This window comes from Carassius auratus, chromosome 35, assembly GCF_003368295.1.
Source record: "Carassius auratus strain Wakin chromosome 35, ASM336829v1, whole genome shotgun sequence".
Classification (NCBI taxonomy): Eukaryota; Metazoa; Chordata; class Actinopteri; order Cypriniformes; family Cyprinidae; genus Carassius; species Carassius auratus.
In genome coordinates, this window is record NC_039277.1 from 248577 (window position 1) to 266487 (window position 17911).

The window sequence follows — 17911 nt, forward strand, 5'->3', positions numbered from 1 at the left end:
ATTCATTTATTTATTCATTACACGTAGCGTTCATCGTCATGTATTTTATGGCATCAGTTGTATTGTTATTTAGCAATTTTCTAAGAAAATAAACATTTATGGAAAATAAATCGAAAGTATTCAGTCGGAAGCTCCTCCGGGACACGCCTACTTCCGGTGAGCAGCTTCCGTCGCGAGACAATCACTACGGGTAAAAGCTCTGAGACGAGTCTGCCTTCTGTTTATTTAAAATAACTTAAATAATAATATAATAATCTTAAAGAAACTACAGAGAGTGACGACACTGTTTATTCACAAAAGACGCCACGCAGCGCTTCAGCACCTAACGTCATTCAGAACGCGCGAGGTCACGTCCGTCAGTTCACTAGGTAGTGTACGAGATGCTGTCTAAGCCACTCACGTCAGTCAGCTCACTAGGTAGTGTTCGAGATGCTGTGTAGGTCACGTCAGTTAGCTCACTAGGTAGTGTTCGAGATGCTGTCAGTGGCTAGATAAACATTTGAATCAATGAAACGGTTTATTAGTGCAGGATGGCCTGTATAACAGTCAAAGTGTTCGTCTGCTGTATGTGAGAGGAGCACAGGAGTATGAGCTGATGATGGTGATGATGTTGATCTGATGTGTTTCAGGATGTTGTTGTCCCGTGTGGTCCGCGCGCTCAGACAGACGCCGCGGCCCGTGCTCGTGCTCTTCACTAAGGTAAAGCTCACCTGTGCACACAAGAGTTTAGTGTTACTCTGTCAAAGCATCATCTTCTGAAGCAGCAGGGAAGCATCTGCTCTCACAGCAGCCGGAGTGATGTTCATCCAGTGAATTCAGCCAATCTTAAAAGATTGTACAGAATATAGAAATGTGTCCTGCAGCAGTGCGTGAGCGAAAGTACCCCAAGATTACTGGTACAGATGTTCCTGGTGATCAGAGATGTGTTACACACAGTGAACATCACTTCAGCGTCTGTCACTCATTCCTTCGGTCTAGAACAGAGCATTCAGAAATAAAGCTGTTCCAGATGTGACTAACGTCTGCTTCATCTCTGCTCATTTGCTATCATGACCTTCAGTAAAACACAGAAGTTTTGAAGAATCTTGTTGCAGATGTTGGTCTTTTAATGAGGGTTGATTCTGAATAATCACTGGTGAAGCGGAGGAGCTCAGTTCTGTCTGTCGCTCTGCTGTTTTCAGGAGCCCTGTCCTCTGTGTGATGAAGCCAAAGCAGCGCTGGAGCCGTACAGACACAGGGTAAGAGTGTGTATGCGTCCACACGGCCTCGTGCTCACGTGATCAGTGTGTGTGTGTGTGTGTGTTTCAGTTTGAGCTGCAGGAGGTGGACATCAGTCTCCCGGAGAACAGCGTCTGGTTCCACAGATACAGACACCACATCCCTGTCTTTCATCTGAACGGACAGTTCCTGATGATGCATCGAGTGAACACGGCTCTCCTTCAGAAGCGTCTGGATCAAGCCACCGAAGATGATCCGTAACATCCCACACCGTTCTGCTTTCAGTTAATAAAGCTGAGCTGCCACACACCTTGCCTTCACCTCTTTCAGTTAGAGGCATGCATCAGATGTGTCCTCCAAACACCCACAATCCTTTGCGCTCATGAAAACTAATTGGTGAAAGGTGAATCAGTACGGAGCTCATTATGTCACGCAGGACAAGAAATGAATTTGAAGGCGAAGGTTTCCTTTGTTTAGTTGTAAATAATGTGACCGAGACCTCACACGGTTGTCATTACCTCTGTTTAAGTGATTATATTATAGACATGAAGTGTTTAATTCATGCTGTGACTGCAGTGTTCTCAGAGGAACCGAACACATCACCAGCTCAGACCCAGTACACTTCACACTGAAGCCATGAAAGACAACATCCTGAAGATAGTCAACACTTTGATCATTTCACATATAAAGGCGGCAGAAAAATAAAGCATGCATGAGACAATTCTTCAAATCAAAGGTTAAATTAAGTGTCTGCATAAGGCTAGTGTTGGTTAGATGGAATAGACCAAACCAATACAAAACTTTTCGGCTCTGACAATCGGATCTGTAATAAAATAAAAGTACAGTACTGAATCTTGATGTTTCAGACCGAAAGCTGCATCTCTTGATCAGGTTACGCTGCTGAAGGACGCGTCAGGCCTCGTGATCATGTAGTGAAATACTTGGAATAGCTGCTTTAAATACAATCAAACTTTATCATTCAAACTAGCATGCAATGTGTCTACTGTCTGTAATAAATGCACTAAAAACTATCAGACATTATAAAAACTGTCCTGAAAAGAGACCTAAAACTGCATCTTATAAAACCAATACAAACATGATTTAAAAACAAAGTGTTAGTCACAGAATCTGAGGTGGACGAGTCTAGAAGAGTCCTCACAGTTACAACTTGCACATGAGAAGAAAAACATTTGGTTCTTCAAATTTAGGCTGATAAACCTTTCACAAAATCTGAAAACGAAGTGGAGAAAGACTTTAAAAAGCATAATTATAAAATAAAATAAAATAAAGTGGAGCCACCCCACGGGAAGCTTCAGGAGGTTGAGCTGCCAGCTGTGATTGGCTGTAGTGTTGATCACATGACCACACATCCTCTCTTGGCAGTCTGAGGATCCTCCTGCAAACACAGACACTGAGTCAGACGCGCTCACACACACTTACAGAGCGATGCATGCTTGAGATCAGACCTGCTGGTGAAAGAGACGCTCCTGGACGTCAGCTTCCTCCTCCTCCTCCTCCTCCTCCTCCTCCTCCTCCTCTCCTGCAGTCTTGAACACGGTGCTCCTCACAGCTACTTCCTGTGAGGACAGACACACTTGAGAACAGAGGTCATGCTGCCCTCTCCTGGCCACAGTCACACACTGACCCAGCGCTCACCTCTCCTCCTGGGCTCAGCAGAAGCACTTTAATGTTCTGACCGCTGCCCCACGAGCTCTGGTTCTTCCAGATCAGGTCAGCAGGAGGGTTGGAGCTCACGCCCGCATTACACGCCCAGATCTGACAAATCAACAAGCTGCACATGAGCCAACGCCAGAGCATGTGTGTAGGCATGAGACACGGGGAAGTCATGGCCTAACGGTTAGAGTCGGACTCGTAACACAACGGTTGTGGGTTCAAGTCTCGCTCAGGCAGTGATTGCAGGGGGGGGGGCTGTACAGCTCTCTCTCCACCCTCAACACCACGACTGAGCTGCCCTGGAGCGTCCTGACTGCTCGGAGTGTGTGTGTGTGTGTGTGTGTGTGAACTCTAGATGTGTTAAACGCAGAGCATGAATTCTGAGTATGGGTCACATGTTTATATTCCCCCACTAAAGTCAGGTGACCATTTTAATCAGCAGCACAAATCTTCAACGATGTGGAGTTCTGTACCGTTACTTTCTGTCCAGCCTTCAGGACGTATTTGGCAGTGAATTTATACGTAGCAGAAACATCCCCAATAGTTCTGGTCAGCTGAAATCCTGCCATGGGTTGATCCTGAAAACAAAGGAAAAAAAATGAGTCTGAAAACTAAGTTTCATTCAACTAATTACTAGAATAGAATGATAGATGGAATAGAAAAACAAATCAGCAGCGCTCGGCACATTAGCCGTGTCAAAGCAGCATCTGAAGCGAAACCGTGACTGATGTTTAAAGTGCACAGCGATTGTTTCTTGAAGAATTAAATCGGCTAAAGCAACCATGACCGCAGTTTGACAGGTGTGCTACAGAGCATCAACCCAGACAGCACAATCTTCATTACAGCTAAAACACTCTTCAATCCTGGTTTAGGTTTCATGTGTGAACCCCACCGCTCATACTGGATCCTCTCACATCAAGCTGATTTAATATTTTGATTCCCGTGTCTGGTGGTCTTCAGTGTAATCATGATGTTGTCCCAGCACCACTGAACACTGCTGCAGTAAATACAGTGCACAAACATCTAAACTAATATTAAATCTCACTTCACATCTTCCTCCAATCAGTATAATCTTCTTGCTCTGTTATAATCTATTTGAGCCCCTTCAATCTGTTTTCACTGAATGGCCTCGGCCAAGATTTGAGGTTGTAGTTCATTCTGGTGTCCCACAGGGTTCAATTCTAAGCCCTTTTCACTTCTGAAGCTTTTGAGATCACTCTGCCTTAGCCATTTTTATGCAGACAACACACAGATCTCAGGGCTGCAACTAAAACAAAAATACCAATTTGTGACCGATATTTTTGCTGAGATTGGCACTGGTGACTATATAAATTGACATGTTATGGCTTAAAAATTGCATTAATGCCTTGTTTTGCAATCACATCTTTTGTTACATTACATGTAAAAATATCTGAATGAAACCTTCCTTGTAAAGTAGGATCTGGGGGTATGAACATTATAAAACACACGTGATTGGACAAAGCAAGGTTTCTTTCTTCGTTGATCACGTGACTCAAAGAATACACTCGCCGCAGAACATTTGTGAGAAATTGCGCTGCTTACTGGATACGCGCCTTCATATGTTACATCACTACCAGGAGTCACCTAAATTATTCCTGCTCCAGTTTGAAGCCATTATCTGTGCCTTTCCAAAAAAGGGTTTCAGCTTCGGGCACACCCCTAATTTAAAGGATGCATTGATTAGGAGCTGAAGCTACACTCCGTGGCCAAGTAAATGTAGTTTAGCTGTAGAAGTTACTCCTCAGCCTCTAATCTGGAGTCGCTCAGACGCACCTGCTCAGAGTTGTTGTGCAAGCGGATGAAGTTCCCGTCCACGTCCAGCTCATCGATGCAGACGCTCCCCGTGGCAGACGCGGAGTGAGCGATGCTGACGCTGCTGCTGGCCTCGGTCTCCTCCACATCCACACGCTTCCTCTTCCCTCGTGTGGTGCGAACGCTGCGGCTGGAGGAGGCGCGGGACACGGTCACACGAGACGAGGGGCTGGGAGACAGCTTCAGCCTGACGGAGACAGCAGCGGTCGTTACACAGCAGTCCCTGACCACACCGCTCTACACAGAGCCGGCCTCACCTCTCCTCCTCGCCCTCCAGCAGCTTCCTGTAGGCGTTGATCTCCATGTCCAGCGCCAGCTTCACGTCCAGCAGCTGCTCGTACTCGTCCAGCTGCTGCTGCATCTTGGCTCGGATCTCTGCGATCTCTCGCTCCTTCTCTGCCAGTAACCTGCGGCTCAGATCCTTCTCCCGGCTCAGAGCCGCTTCCAGCTCACGGATCTGATCCTGCCACGCACGCGCCTGAGCAGACGGACCAGAAACACACCGCATCACACCAGCTGCTAGAAGTCATGGAGCACGCTTATAAAGTCCACCCAAAAATTAACATGTTAGATCAACATTCGGTGTTGGTTTCCATCAGTTTAAAAGATCTTCATATTCATACAGGTTTGGAAAGACATGAGGGTGCATGAAACTTTGAAACTTATGAAATTTTGACTTAATCCCTCGTGCAATTTCAGTATAAGAGACTTTATCAAGAAGTGGAGTTATTTTAGGAAAGAGCAAACAATGAGGAACTCAAGCTCCGACAGAAAATGAGTTTAACCCTCATATAGCATACTAAGTCTTCATTAAACTATCATAACATTGGATTCTTCAACTAAAGCCAGACTGTAGCAAGCAGCAACTTTACTTCTTAAACTATAATCGGAGAATAACCGACTGGAGTGAAAGGAAGATCATGAGAACAGAGCGTGGCAGTAAGAGTGAGGAGGAACTGGACTCGTGCGTCCAGCAGGAAGTGCTCTGAAGGACGGTGACGCACCTCTTTCTGCAGGCCGGCGAGCTGAGCGGTCAGACCCTCCACTCTCAGCATGGACTCGTGCAGCTCCTCACGGGCCATACTCGCTGAAGAACTGTTCATCTCGGACGACAGGCGCACGTTCTCCAGCTGAAACACACTCAGAGGCTTCAGAGAAACGCAAAGAGGAACTGAAGAAGCTTTCAGAGGAAGTCAGACGCTGGAGGAAACTCAGAGACGTGTGAATGTGTCACAACGCTAACGCTGTGGTGGACGTGTGCGCTCACTTTGGCCATGTAGGTCTGCTCCATCTCGTCCTTATAGAGCGAGACCTGCTCGTCGTGCTGCTGTCTCATGTCGGCCAGCGCCGCAGCCAGCCTGAACTCATACTCCATCTGACGACCCGAGTCCACCTCCACCAGACGGCTCTCGTGCCTGCGCCGCGTGTCCTTGATCTCCTGTCACCCACACACACAGAGCACAGCAGGTTTACAGCCGTTCACACAGTACCGAGTCAGAGTCAAACAGGGAAAGAGATCCTCAATAACACAACACCAGAACAGAGTCATGTTCCAGATGATGTGGAATCAGTCAGGTTCCCCCTGGACAGACGAAACCAGCGTAGCGGGGGTTAATTACACACTCAGCTCAGATTGGAGGACTTAATACAGTTACATTAAGGATTTCTCATCTATTGAAGGTCATTAGCAGGCAAAATTAAAGAGATTGAATTATTTAGTATTATCAGAAGTGTAAATAAAGGAAGAGGAAGTGCCGTCACTCAGTTTTCATTTTCTTCATCTATAGCAATATAATGATCTATCTGGGGAATGAACCCAGCGCTCTGATTGGCCAATCTCTTCTTCTCTTGCTGCTGGTTGATTGGCGTCCAGCTCTTAGTGTGGACTGACAGACTGTCCCAGCGTACTTCGAGTTAAAGCGTGTACAGGTTAGTCAATATTAGAGGTTAATATTATAACATTCAGACAGCCTATAACTGTACATCATACAATAATTCTCTGATAAATCTAGGACTAATCCTTTACATTTCTTCTCTTTAATATGAAATGAGCCTTTAATGCATCCAAAGTGTGTGTGGGGGGGCAGCTTCTGTGCACGTCTTTACACAGGAGAAAAACAGGGATTATCAAATGGTCACTATACAGCTCTTGGGAGAGAAGTATTTTCCTACATGAACAGCATCTAAAGTGTTATCAGTGATCAGAAACGTCATATATACCTCAGAATTAATAACTGCTGACGCTCAGGGAATCCTCATCCAGCCATCACTGCGACTCAAACTGATCACACACAGCTGATATATGGAGCGTGTTTTTCATAATAAAGTGTTGGTTTTGGTTTTCCTGTGTGTTGTGTGCAAGAGCAGATGAGAGTGTCATGACTGACCTCCTCAAACATGTTCTTCCTGAAGTCCAGCTCCTCTGTGAGGCTCTGGCAGCGGTTCTCCAGATCCACACGCAGCAGAGTCTCGTCTGACAGCTGCTTCCTCGCCGAGCTCAGCCCTCCCTCCAGCTGCAGGACACACACACACACACACAGTGAGACATAGTCACAGACACTCACTATATTATATCTGCTGTTCTGAAATCTGTTCAAGTGAATCTGTTTGTTAGTTCAGTGTTTGTCCTTCATTAACAGACAGTGGAGTGAACATTGGGCTGAGGTTTTAGATGAATGTACTTCTGAAGGGAACGATGGCATTTGAGAAACTAGCATAATTTTACAACTCCTCGCGTGTTGGATGAGAAACCAAACAAACTAAACTGACAAAACTTACATGTTTTTTTGTAAAGTAGAACTTGCGCGCACACACACACACACACACACACACGTTTGAGAAGCCAGAAGTAAACGCCAGGGCCCGGTTCCCCAAAACGTTCTTATCGCTAAGTAGTTCTTAACCTATTCCTTAACCTCTCTCTTAACCTTATGGCACGATTCCCGACACGTTCGTATGCTAAGTATATCTTCTGTAAGTCACACTTTCGTAAGGTTGGTCTGGACCATTCGTAAGCTCTCTCTTAGTGTTGTTTGAGCTCAAGATGCTACTGTACAGCAGTCTTTAGAAACCAGCGCAGCGGAGTATCAAACTATGGTATGCTGACAATGTTGTGGTATTGACATTTTAAGACTCATAATAAATTATGTTCGCAATGGATACAGGCTTATTTATGAAGTTGACTTTATGTGGTATCAGAACTAATATGGTGGTAATTAGCTAAGGCCATTTCGTAATGTCATTAAAGCCAATTGGCAATAATTTTTGATAATTAAAATCTGGCAAACAATTTGGCTCTAAATGGCTAAGATCTATAAATGGGTAATCATGGTGGTGTCCAGTAAGCGACCAACTATAGCAGCGATCCAACGTATTGTATTGAATCAGAGACGGAGCCGGACATGATGGCTATATTAAAAAAAACCAGACTAAGTCCATCTGCTTGCAGCGCTGAGGTTTTTTGCTACAGAGAGATTCATCGAGGTCGTGGGAGAGGGCTACGGCCTAATGAAGACCTCTGTGTGGAGGTGCGCCCACACGGTCACCAACGCCCTTCTGAGCCATGCCGGGGATTGCATCCGGCTGCCGGACACACGTCAGGAGTCCAGGAGGTGCAGCAGGGCTGTCATCCCATTGCTGGCATCCCCAGCGTCTTGGGCCTGGAGGATGGCACATATCCCTATCACCAATCCATCAGTGATTGATCAGGCGTACATATCACGAAAGGGATACACGGCCTTAAACGTGCAGGTTATAGTGGACCACAGGGGTGTGATATCTGACCTCATGGCAAGGTCCAGCAAAACTTCAACTTCCTCTGACGAGAGGCTTGGTGCCCTTTTTTACGTTGCTTCCCCAGCATATTCTGTATCTAACTCTCTCTCTCTCTCTCTCTCTCTCTGTTCATTCTAGATAGGTTGCTTTTTATTAAAAACATTAACCAATGGCATTAAACATAAGTAACTGCAGCTGCTTGAAAATCAATTCTGATTGTAAAGTATCTTACCATTAATATAAAAGTGTGTTATATTTAGAAGTTAAAACCATGTCAAGAAAAAAACCCTGGTTCGTCTACTCGTCACAACATATGGTGTGAACATATTACTGACCATTTGATAAATGTACAGTCTATATTTTTCTGATAACAAACTGTTAAAATAAATGTTACTATAATAATTTGACGAATATTTCATTTGCATAGAACGTGTTGTCTTTCTTAACGCTGTATTGCACCATCGCGTGGTGGAAAATCGATTCATGAGCAATCGATGCCAACTAATTCAGCACCTTCACTCGGGACAGCGCTCTTGTAACGTCGGACGTAAGAGGCAGCGTGCTAAGAGCTTCCTAAGGGACACTTCGGGGAACACACTTAGGAACATACACAACTTTGAGCGCACTAAGAGTGAGCGTATCGGGGAACAGGGCCCAGTTCTGTATAGGATCATTATTTTTATTTCACCTCGAAATTACATCGACTTAATTTGATTTAAAAATCACCTGCTGTAACACACTGAAAAAAAGTGTTTCATTCATCCAATTAAAACATTTTAGTGTAATAGTTCACATCTAATTTTTTTTTACTTTAGACAATAGTTATTTATTTTTGATTGGCTCAAGTAAAAAAAAAAAAAAAAAAAATCTATATATATATATATATAGAGAGAACACACCCGGATCCTGTGACGCCAGTCTGATAAAACAGTCGGCTTCATTTGTGTGCCTGAGTGTGTTTCCCCTTTCAGTGTGACGGAGTGAACGATCAGTGTGTGTGTGTGTGTGTGTGTGATGCTCCAGCGGTGTACCTCCTGGACGTGAAGCTGCAGGTCTGTCAGTGTGTTCTCCAGAGCCTTCCTCTCAGACACAGCAGTGTTCAGCGCCGCCTCTTTAGAGTTCAGCAGCGCTTCAGCCTCCTTCAGCTGGGCCTGAGTGCTGGCCAGCTCCGAGTCCTTCCTGGAGAATCTGTGCGTGTGTGTGTGAGAGAGAGAGCGAGACAGACACAGAGAGAGCGAGATCAGACGCTGACACCTGGGTCACATCAGGATCATCATTACTTCTCCATTCGTTTCTGTTCATCATCAGAAAACACTTCACATGTACAGCATCACTCAGCTCAAACACATCCAGTCTCTCACTGAAGCCTTACAGCTTACACAAGCTTTAAACGCCAAGAACATTAAAACAAATACCTGAGGATAACCCTTGTATCAAAGAGACTCTGGAAACAGGTTGGTTTGGACGGTTTCTCCTCTTATATAGGATTGTTATTGTCCTGATCTCCTGCTCCGGAGGTGAGCTCGGGATCTGTGGAATGCTGCTGGAATGTGAGGAATGTCTCAGAGCAGCCGGTCTATAACGCTCCTGATCCGGCTCTCAGCGGTCTGACCAAACTACACTCTATACTCCTAACTAACACACACTAGAACGGCAGACCAAACATCTGTTCCACGAATCTGATCATCTCCAACAAAGAGCTGCTTCACACGAGCCTCTACAGCAGCTGCTCAGCCCACAGAGATGCTTCAGTCTGACCCCGAAACACCAGTGACCCCCTGCTCCTGTCCATCCACACCCCGCACAGACCAGACGGGTGCTGCTCACCCCACAGAGACGCTTCAGTCTGACCCCGAAGCACCTGTCCATCTGACCAGACGGGTGCTGCATGTAACACTGCATGTCCAGCTTCACTTGAGGAATGAAATACACTGCTTTAGCCTCGACTGGCTAAACTAACCCAGGTGCTGGAAAACAATGGAGTAAACTGACAGAGGACGGGTTTCACAAAACAAACCAGAACACACATTTCGGAGGAGAATAACTGACTGAAGCATTGTTTTTCAGATAAACAAGCGTGTTATCTGCAAACATATGGTATTTTTATGAGTCAACACCTTTAATATGACAGCCAGCCCAAACGTTATCTGACCTACAGCTGGAGTAGAAGTGACCCGGGTCAGACGGACAGAAGTGACCCGGGTCAGACGGACAGTCCCTGGTCTGTACTACAGAGGAGCACGTGACCCTCGAGCACACAAACACACTCTCCATGGACTCCGCTCCAGTAACAACTACAGATCCAGGAGGCATCCGGCTGCATGCAGAACTACACAAATAACGTTAAATAAAAAAATCACAACAAATAACGGATGCAGGCAAATTGCCACCGGTTGAAATCACAGACAGAAACATTTAGAAGCCCTTCCTCTCGGCTGGTCCAGAACTTCACGACCTCACACTAACGTTAATTACATTCAACTAAGAGAAACACACCGCTATCATCAGACCCTGGACACAACCTGCCCGCTAAGAACCTGCTCAAATCGTTTATTTATTTTTTCCACACAGCTCATGAGGAGGTTTAATATAGAGAAGCTCACGTGTGCTGCAGTTGCTCGTGCTCGCTCTTAATCTTGCCCAGCTCAAGCTGCAGGCGTGCGCGCTCCCGCGCCGTGTCGTCCAGCGCCGTCCTCGCGTCCGCCAGCTCGGTCTCGTAGAGCGCTTTGAGGCCGGTGATCTCGCGGCTCCGCACCTCCTCTCGCTCGCTGATCTGCAGCTGCAGGAGGCTGTTCTCGGACTCCAGACTGCGCACCGTGTCGATGTAGGCGGCCAGCCGGTCGTTGAGCTGCTGCAGCTCCCGCTTCTCCTGCAGGCGGGAGATCCGCGCGGGGCTCAGAGGAGTGCTGCTGCCGCGGGACACCGGCTGCTGGCCGGCCGGAGTGCTCGCCATTCTGCAGCTGGAAACAAGGTTCAGAGTTAATCACGAGCGGCTGCTCCTTCAGCACACGAGGACTCGTCGAGAATCATAAACATCTGATCAACTCAATCAACGCTGCTAATTATGAACGATTTACCTTCTGACTGATAAATTATATAAACCAAGCACCGAGCGAACAGAGTGTTACTCTAATAGAGCTGCAGCGTCCTATATCAATATCACAGTACTATGAAGTAAAGAACAAAAGACAGTGTGTATGAGAGAGTCTTACTCGAAGTCCGGCCGCGTGAAAGAATGAGCTCAACTAATATGGCCGCTCATCAGATTCACAGTGACACGTGACCGCGGGCACCCAATCAGACGCAGCTGCGTTAACCGCGCTCAACGGTGCGGGATGAGACAAAATTCAAACGGCAGAAACCGCGCTGAAAGGACTGTTAACGGCAAACTATCAATAATAATGAACGGTCCGCAGTCAATATTAAATACTTTATGAATAATGAACGGTCTCACAGGCAATATTAAACACTGTATGAATGACACTTCGCTGTTCGTTTCCATTTTACAATCAGATTAGTGACAGTATGGCAAGCGGTTTTATCATTTAAAACTTGGATTTGACTATCCATAAATATGCTTGCGGATAGTCACAATTGTAATTCCAGATATCTATATTGCAATTATAAATATTCGTAATTGGAATTAAGAAATCTACGATGCTATTAGGACTAGTCATAATCTTCCATTGAAGATTATTTTCAAATTAGTTTGGACTATTAATTCAAATTCAAGATATCTTTAAATATCATTTTCCCAGTCAAAATTCTAATTAGATATCTCAAATTACAATTTGATTAGTGACAATTCAATTAGAGATATCTTCAAATGATTTTTAACTAGTCTTAGTCATTTCAAGATTTCTTTAAGTTTGATTTGACCATTCAAAATTAATTTAAAGATATCTGCAAATTAATTATTGATATCCCAATCAGATTTTTGACCAGGAAGAACTAAATTTATCTTTGTGACTTGGTGTAATTGCAATGTAGATATCTGAAATTAACAATTTCACCAGTCAAAATACATTTACATATCTACATTGTGCATGCAAATATATTAATACACCTTTCTCGAGCCCCACCTTAAACATTTTATTTAACCAATCCTAGCTTGGAAACTGTTGTCATCCGCAATTTTGAGTTCTACAATAAATGTCCTGCGTCTTTGGGTGTTTTTAAAATGTTTTATCCAGAAATAATTCAAAAGTATGGAAATTAAAATATAGCTGCAGCATATAAAATCAGCCCCTCCAGGATTTTGCAATCTTATCGCAAAATCAAGCAAACTCTACAATTTTCGCAAAAGTTTCAGAATTTTCGTAATTGCCACAAATTTCTGTAGAATTTGTTGGTTGTTTCTCAGTTCATGAACGATGTACAAGAGCTACATTGGATAAACAAATCAAAATCAGAACGAATTTGCGCTAGTTTGGGCTACACAGACCATTTATTGCTCGCGCCGGAGCCGCGTGCTGATCTCGATCACGTGACACTGATATACACAGCGCTGGGAGATACAGTGTAGAAATCAGTCGAATTCACCACAGAATCAACAACTCTGTGAAATCTTGTGAGAAGCATTCAGATTCTGTTGAAGCTTCAGATATTAAAACAAACACCACTGATGTGGAAACCTGGAAAAACATTGTTCAATAAACACAAATCACCACCACCATTCACCATGGATTTAACAGACACAACTTGTGGCAGAAATGCTCTAATGATGTCAAGTGTTTTTAAATGTGTCGCACAACTTTCCCAGACACTTCCAAGCCTTAAATTTTACCAATGTGACAATATTTATTTCTCCTTCATAGGTTTCTCCCATGTATAAAACTACAAGTTTCATAATGTAGGGAAACAAACAATTATTTAAAAATAAAAAAGATATTAAATGACCACTATTAGATGGCTATATTTTTGTATTCATTAAATTATATTTAGACATTATGAATGAGAGTAACAGTAATAAAAGTAAATTTGATCAAATGTAAAATTGGGTAGGATTAGGGTAGGTGTAGGGCTTTATTGTCCTAATAAGGTGGCATCCATTTAAAAAGTTGTATTAAAATTATAATTCACACTCAATACGTTATTATTGCGTATGTTTTATAATGAACTACAATACTGAGTTGTTGATTATTGCCCCATTTGAAACAAGTAGTATAAATAGAAGAAAATCTTGCTATTTTAACATAGTGTAAATACAATCTATAGCTATTTGCACTGTGTAAATAGCATATCGTTAAAAATGAGTATTTTCACTTAGTGTAAATATAATTGAATTGCTATTTACACTTAGGGTTAGGGTCAAATAGCCGCTGTCTAAAATAATCAATAGTATCCATCTGCAGACCCGCAGCACAGCCGTTTTAGAACCGCCGTTTCAGAACCGGAAGTGAGGGGCGGAGCTATTAACACCTAGAAATGGCGGAGAGCACGGTGAGTACTTTTGCTGTCATATGGTGAATAATTTTCATTAGTTTTCACAAGTTTTTATTAGGTGTTTATATTTAATTTGTGATTGGCTTCATTGTCTTATTGAATCTTCAATTTGTTGTCGTTTTTAAGGTGTAGAAGTTTTCTGCGGATGTTTTGATTAATCTCGTGTTGTAAATGGGCCTTGCATATGAATAGTTTGTTCTCGTTTCACCTGTTGTATGCATTGTTTGTGAAATAATGTTACCCTATAGTTTAGCTATTTTAATCCCATTTGTCGTGCTTTCATCTCTTATAGAGACATATAACTATTCAGAATGGTGACGCATTACCTGAGCTGCAGCAGTGCAACAAGTGTTGCAGCAATTATCACTGCCCTTTTTGCGCGGCCAGCGTGTTTAAGCCAGCCAAACTGGTCAAATTAAAAACCCATCTTTAAAGCCACTTTAACAAGGCAGTAGTCTGTGGAGGTATCTTGATTTGTTTAATATGTACTTACAATATATTATTGTGTAATAGGTTACCAATTTACTTATTAATTTATTTTAGGCTATACTATACACAGATGTGGACTAGGATGTAGACCAGCTCTACATCACCACTGTCCATACTGTGAAACAACAATTTTAAAGAGAGGTGATTTTGAAAAACATGTACAGGTTTGCAAAAAAAACCCCACCTCCAACTTCAGCCACAATTCCATCTCCAACCACTGCAGCATTGACCACACCAGCTGTGAGAGGGACACCATCAAAGACCCAAATACTGTTGACTGCTATGGTTTCAGAGCATCAAACTGTATGTAATTTTGCATATTAGCAAATATGTTTATTATGTGTATTTTTGTTGCAGCAAGATGACAGCCAAAATTGCACCTGGAACATGGATGCTAATAAAAAACAAGGTTGGTTATAGGAAGTATGCTAAAGTTGGGATAGTGGGAAGTGTCAAGCATTGTAAAAGGTTTTTTTTTTTAATATTTTATTATAATTATTTTTTAGGATACCCCCAACAGATTGGTGGTGTGGACTGTGGAGTCTTCATGTTGATGGTATTGTTTTATTTATAACTAAATAATTACACCATAATTGGTTTATTTATGAGGAACAAGGCAGGTTTTTTTTATTATTGTTTTGCATTTACAGAGAGTGTGTGTGTGTGTGTGTGTGTGTGTGTATAATTTGTTTTCTTTTTTTTTTTATTCCAGTATGCTCTACATCTTGCCTTGGGAGCACCCTTTGATTTTACATCTGTAAGTAATTATAAAGGTAAATGTGTTTAACTGATGTTGTTGTAGCTGTTAATATTTTAATATTTCAGTTATTTTTTTTCCTTTTTCTTCCAGTGTGACATGCCAAAGATTCGGAGATGGTGGACTCTAATTCTTTTAGAGAACTTTGGGGTTTTCTCTGAAAGGTAAATACTGGACATTTCCTCCAGCCCACCATTACATTTGCACCCCCTTCTGATCATTTTTAAATGAACCAAAATATGTATATTACAGTGCAGATACCCTTCAAGAGGCTCTTCCACACAGAGAACCAGCTGAGCTTAGCAGCAGTGAGGTATGTCTCAGATATAAAGCCCATATATACACACATATGTACAGTTGAAGTGGATCAAAACCTTTCATCAAAGTTGTATTAAAATCAAAACCATAACCATTCTTGTCTTAGGACAACTTTCTGATTAACTCTTTTGATCCACTTCAAATGTTGACTAATCACACACAAATACATATGTAAATACATAAATGCATACATATATAAACATCTGTAAGAAATGTAAAAATTAATTTTTTCTTTAATATTCTGTAATCAAGGAGCTACCAGTAATCCGAGACATGGCAGAAGCTGTGAAATGGATTGATTCCAATAACCATCTGCTCAGAGGGCCGGTGGAAGAGCCTCTTTTCCTCACCATGACTGAGGAGGAAAAGGAAAAGGCCCTCAATGATCTCAGTGAAAGCACAGACTCTTCGAGGGAGCCCTTTACGTTTCTTTTTCAGTTCAGGGATGACATGGAATTAGTTATACAAGAATGTCATGACAAAATGGGCCTAAAACTGAACTGTTCATTTGATACATTTTAATTTAAATTAATGCCATATGGTCATGACAATGTGTGAATTGTTTGTTTTGTAAATTGTCATTTTCATTTTATACAAAATTGTCATGGCAAATTGTTTAGCAAGTTTATTCCATAAACTTTAATTATCTAGTTTTTGATTTGTTTCTCTTAAAATTTTGTGTGTTTGAAGATTTTTACAGCAATGTTTTAATTTTTTTGTAGTGAAATGCATGATACACATGTTCTTTGCTTTGAAGTATATTTTTTTATGTTGTGATTAAAGTATATTTAATAAGTATATACAATTATATTAAACAATTTTTTTTTAATGTGTTGTTGTAACATGCGCACATAAAGTATAACGTTTCTTATGAATAAAAGCCAATTATACTTCAAAACCGTGGGTGGCGCTGCTCTGGTAAGTACGTAAGCTCCGCTCCTCGCTTCCGGTTCTGAAACAGCGGTTCTGAAACGGCTGTGCTGCGGGTCTGCAGATGGATATATCTCAAAATAATTGGCGCTCATCATTGAAAACAGCAGAATAGCATCATAATGGATCTCTTGCTATAATACAATACTATACTACCACCTTGTGGACTATTTCAGATGGAAGCTCGTTTCCGCCACTAAATAAATAAATGGCAACCTCTTATCTCACAATTATACAATTTCTAAAATAATTTACACAATTATTAAATTGTAATATTTAAAAAAAGCCTTCACCTTTTTTGACCGTTCTGATTATGAGGCATTGTTTTTGTCCATCATGCATTTTTTCATACTATTTTTCATGTTTTTTTTTTTTTTTTAGTTTGTTTGGTTTGTTTTTTGGTACAGTATAATTCCATTGTTTTTCATTATGTCTAAATACATAATAAATAAATTCAGACAAGCAGTTTGCTGTTTTCTGCCTTTATTGAACATTACACAGTATTTGGTCTGTTTTGCAGCAAAACAAGCTGCCATAATGGTCTTGGATATCATTTTTATGCTGATGACACCCAAATATACATTAGTTCAAAGTGTGATGTTACAGTTTTTTCTTCAATACTTCTGAATGTTCCCAGGACATAAAAGTATGGATGCTTCACAACTTCTAAAATTAAATAGCTCTAAGACTGAGGTTTTTCTTATTGGCACAACAGCAGCCACATTAGGAGTGTTACTAAATCAGCATTTTATCATCTCAGTAATAGATTAGGCCTTTCCTTTCTACACCTGATACTGAAAGGCTCATCCATGCTTTTATCACTTCAAGAATTGATTAATGCAATTCTCTTTACATTGGTCTATCGGCAAAATCTATCAAACGGCTTCAGTATATTCAGAACTCAGCAGCACGTGTTCTCACTCACACAGCCTCACAACAGCACACCAGTGGTGTCCTCTGTGACTTTCCTGAGTGTCCTGGGAGTGGAGTGTGCTGGGACCGGTGAGGGGATGAGTCTCCCGTCTGGTGAAGGGGGTGAGTGTCGTGGGACTGGTGAGGGGGCGAGCATCCTGTCCGGTGAGGGGGTGAGCGTCCTGTCCGGTGAGGGGGTGAGCGTCCTGTCCGGTGAGGGGGTGAGCGTCCTGTCCGGTGAGGGGGTGAGCGTCCTGGGCTTCTAACCTGCACTGGCTTCTAGTTCAATCACAAATTGAGTTTAAAACACTTGTTTTAACTTATAAAGCTGTGCATGAATTGGCTCCTTCTTATGTTTGTGATTTAGCCTTCTCTTGTGCTGCTCCGAGGTTATGGAACACACTTCCTTTGAATATTCAAAGTGCTCCTACACTAAGTACTTTTAAGAAACTGTTGAAAACACACCTCTTTAAAATTGCTTATTTTGATTTGATACATTTTAGCTGTTTTACATTGTATCATTGAATTTTGCATTTTAATAGTTTTTTACATTGTTGTAGC

General features: G+C 42.3%; 3 protein-coding genes across 7 annotated transcripts; 2 read left to right on the plus strand and 1 right to left on the minus strand.

Moving 5' to 3' along the window:
• Positions 1 to 83: 83 nt before the first annotated feature.
• Positions 84 to 1527, plus strand: c35h5orf63 (chromosome 35 C5orf63 homolog). The gene is made up of 4 exons (XM_026219130.1): positions 84 to 190; positions 630 to 699; positions 1182 to 1238; positions 1309 to 1527. The coding sequence occupies exons 1-4, from the start codon at positions 99 to 101 to the stop codon at positions 1477 to 1479; spliced, it is 390 nt and encodes a 129-aa protein (XP_026074915.1). The 5' UTR covers positions 84 to 98; the 3' UTR covers positions 1480 to 1527.
• Positions 1528 to 1870: 343 nt separating this feature from the next.
• On the minus strand, positions 1871 to 11857 carry lmnb1 (lamin B1). Of its 4 annotated transcripts, none has more exons than XM_026219121.1 (12): positions 11577 to 11717; positions 11103 to 11459; positions 9531 to 9687; positions 7113 to 7238; positions 5993 to 6163; positions 5730 to 5855; positions 4983 to 5203; positions 4687 to 4912; positions 3366 to 3470; positions 2875 to 2994; positions 2685 to 2795; positions 1871 to 2614 (listed from the first exon to the last, which is right to left on the minus strand). In XM_026219121.1, the coding sequence occupies exons 2-12, from the start codon at positions 11450 to 11452 to the stop codon at positions 2573 to 2575; spliced, it is 1755 nt and encodes a 584-aa protein (XP_026074906.1). In that variant the 5' UTR covers positions 11453 to 11459; positions 11577 to 11717; the 3' UTR covers positions 1871 to 2572. The 4 variants fall into 4 exon arrangements, with proteins under 4 accessions (XP_026074906.1, XP_026074903.1, XP_026074905.1 ...); XM_026219118.1 differs by having other exon boundaries at positions 2059 to 2614; positions 11712 to 11857; XM_026219120.1 differs by having other exon boundaries at positions 2059 to 2614; positions 11103 to 11453; positions 11712 to 11825.
• A 1999-nt stretch (positions 11858 to 13856) lies between these two features.
• Positions 13857 to 16337, plus strand: LOC113053957 (uncharacterized). Of its 2 annotated transcripts, XM_026219126.1 has the most exons (9): positions 13857 to 13941; positions 14237 to 14408; positions 14488 to 14574; positions 14791 to 14842; positions 14940 to 14989; positions 15146 to 15190; positions 15284 to 15354; positions 15443 to 15503; positions 15761 to 16337. In XM_026219126.1, exons 4-9 carry the CDS (start codon positions 14821 to 14823, stop codon positions 16028 to 16030), a joined length of 519 nt encoding a protein of 172 aa, XP_026074911.1. In that variant the 5' UTR covers positions 13857 to 13941; positions 14237 to 14408; positions 14488 to 14574; positions 14791 to 14820; the 3' UTR covers positions 16031 to 16337. The 2 variants fall into 2 exon arrangements, with proteins under 2 accessions (XP_026074911.1, XP_026074910.1); XM_026219125.1 differs by lacking the exons at positions 14237 to 14408; positions 14488 to 14574 and having other exon boundaries at positions 13912 to 13941.
• Positions 16338 to 17911: the final 1574 nt, after the last annotated feature.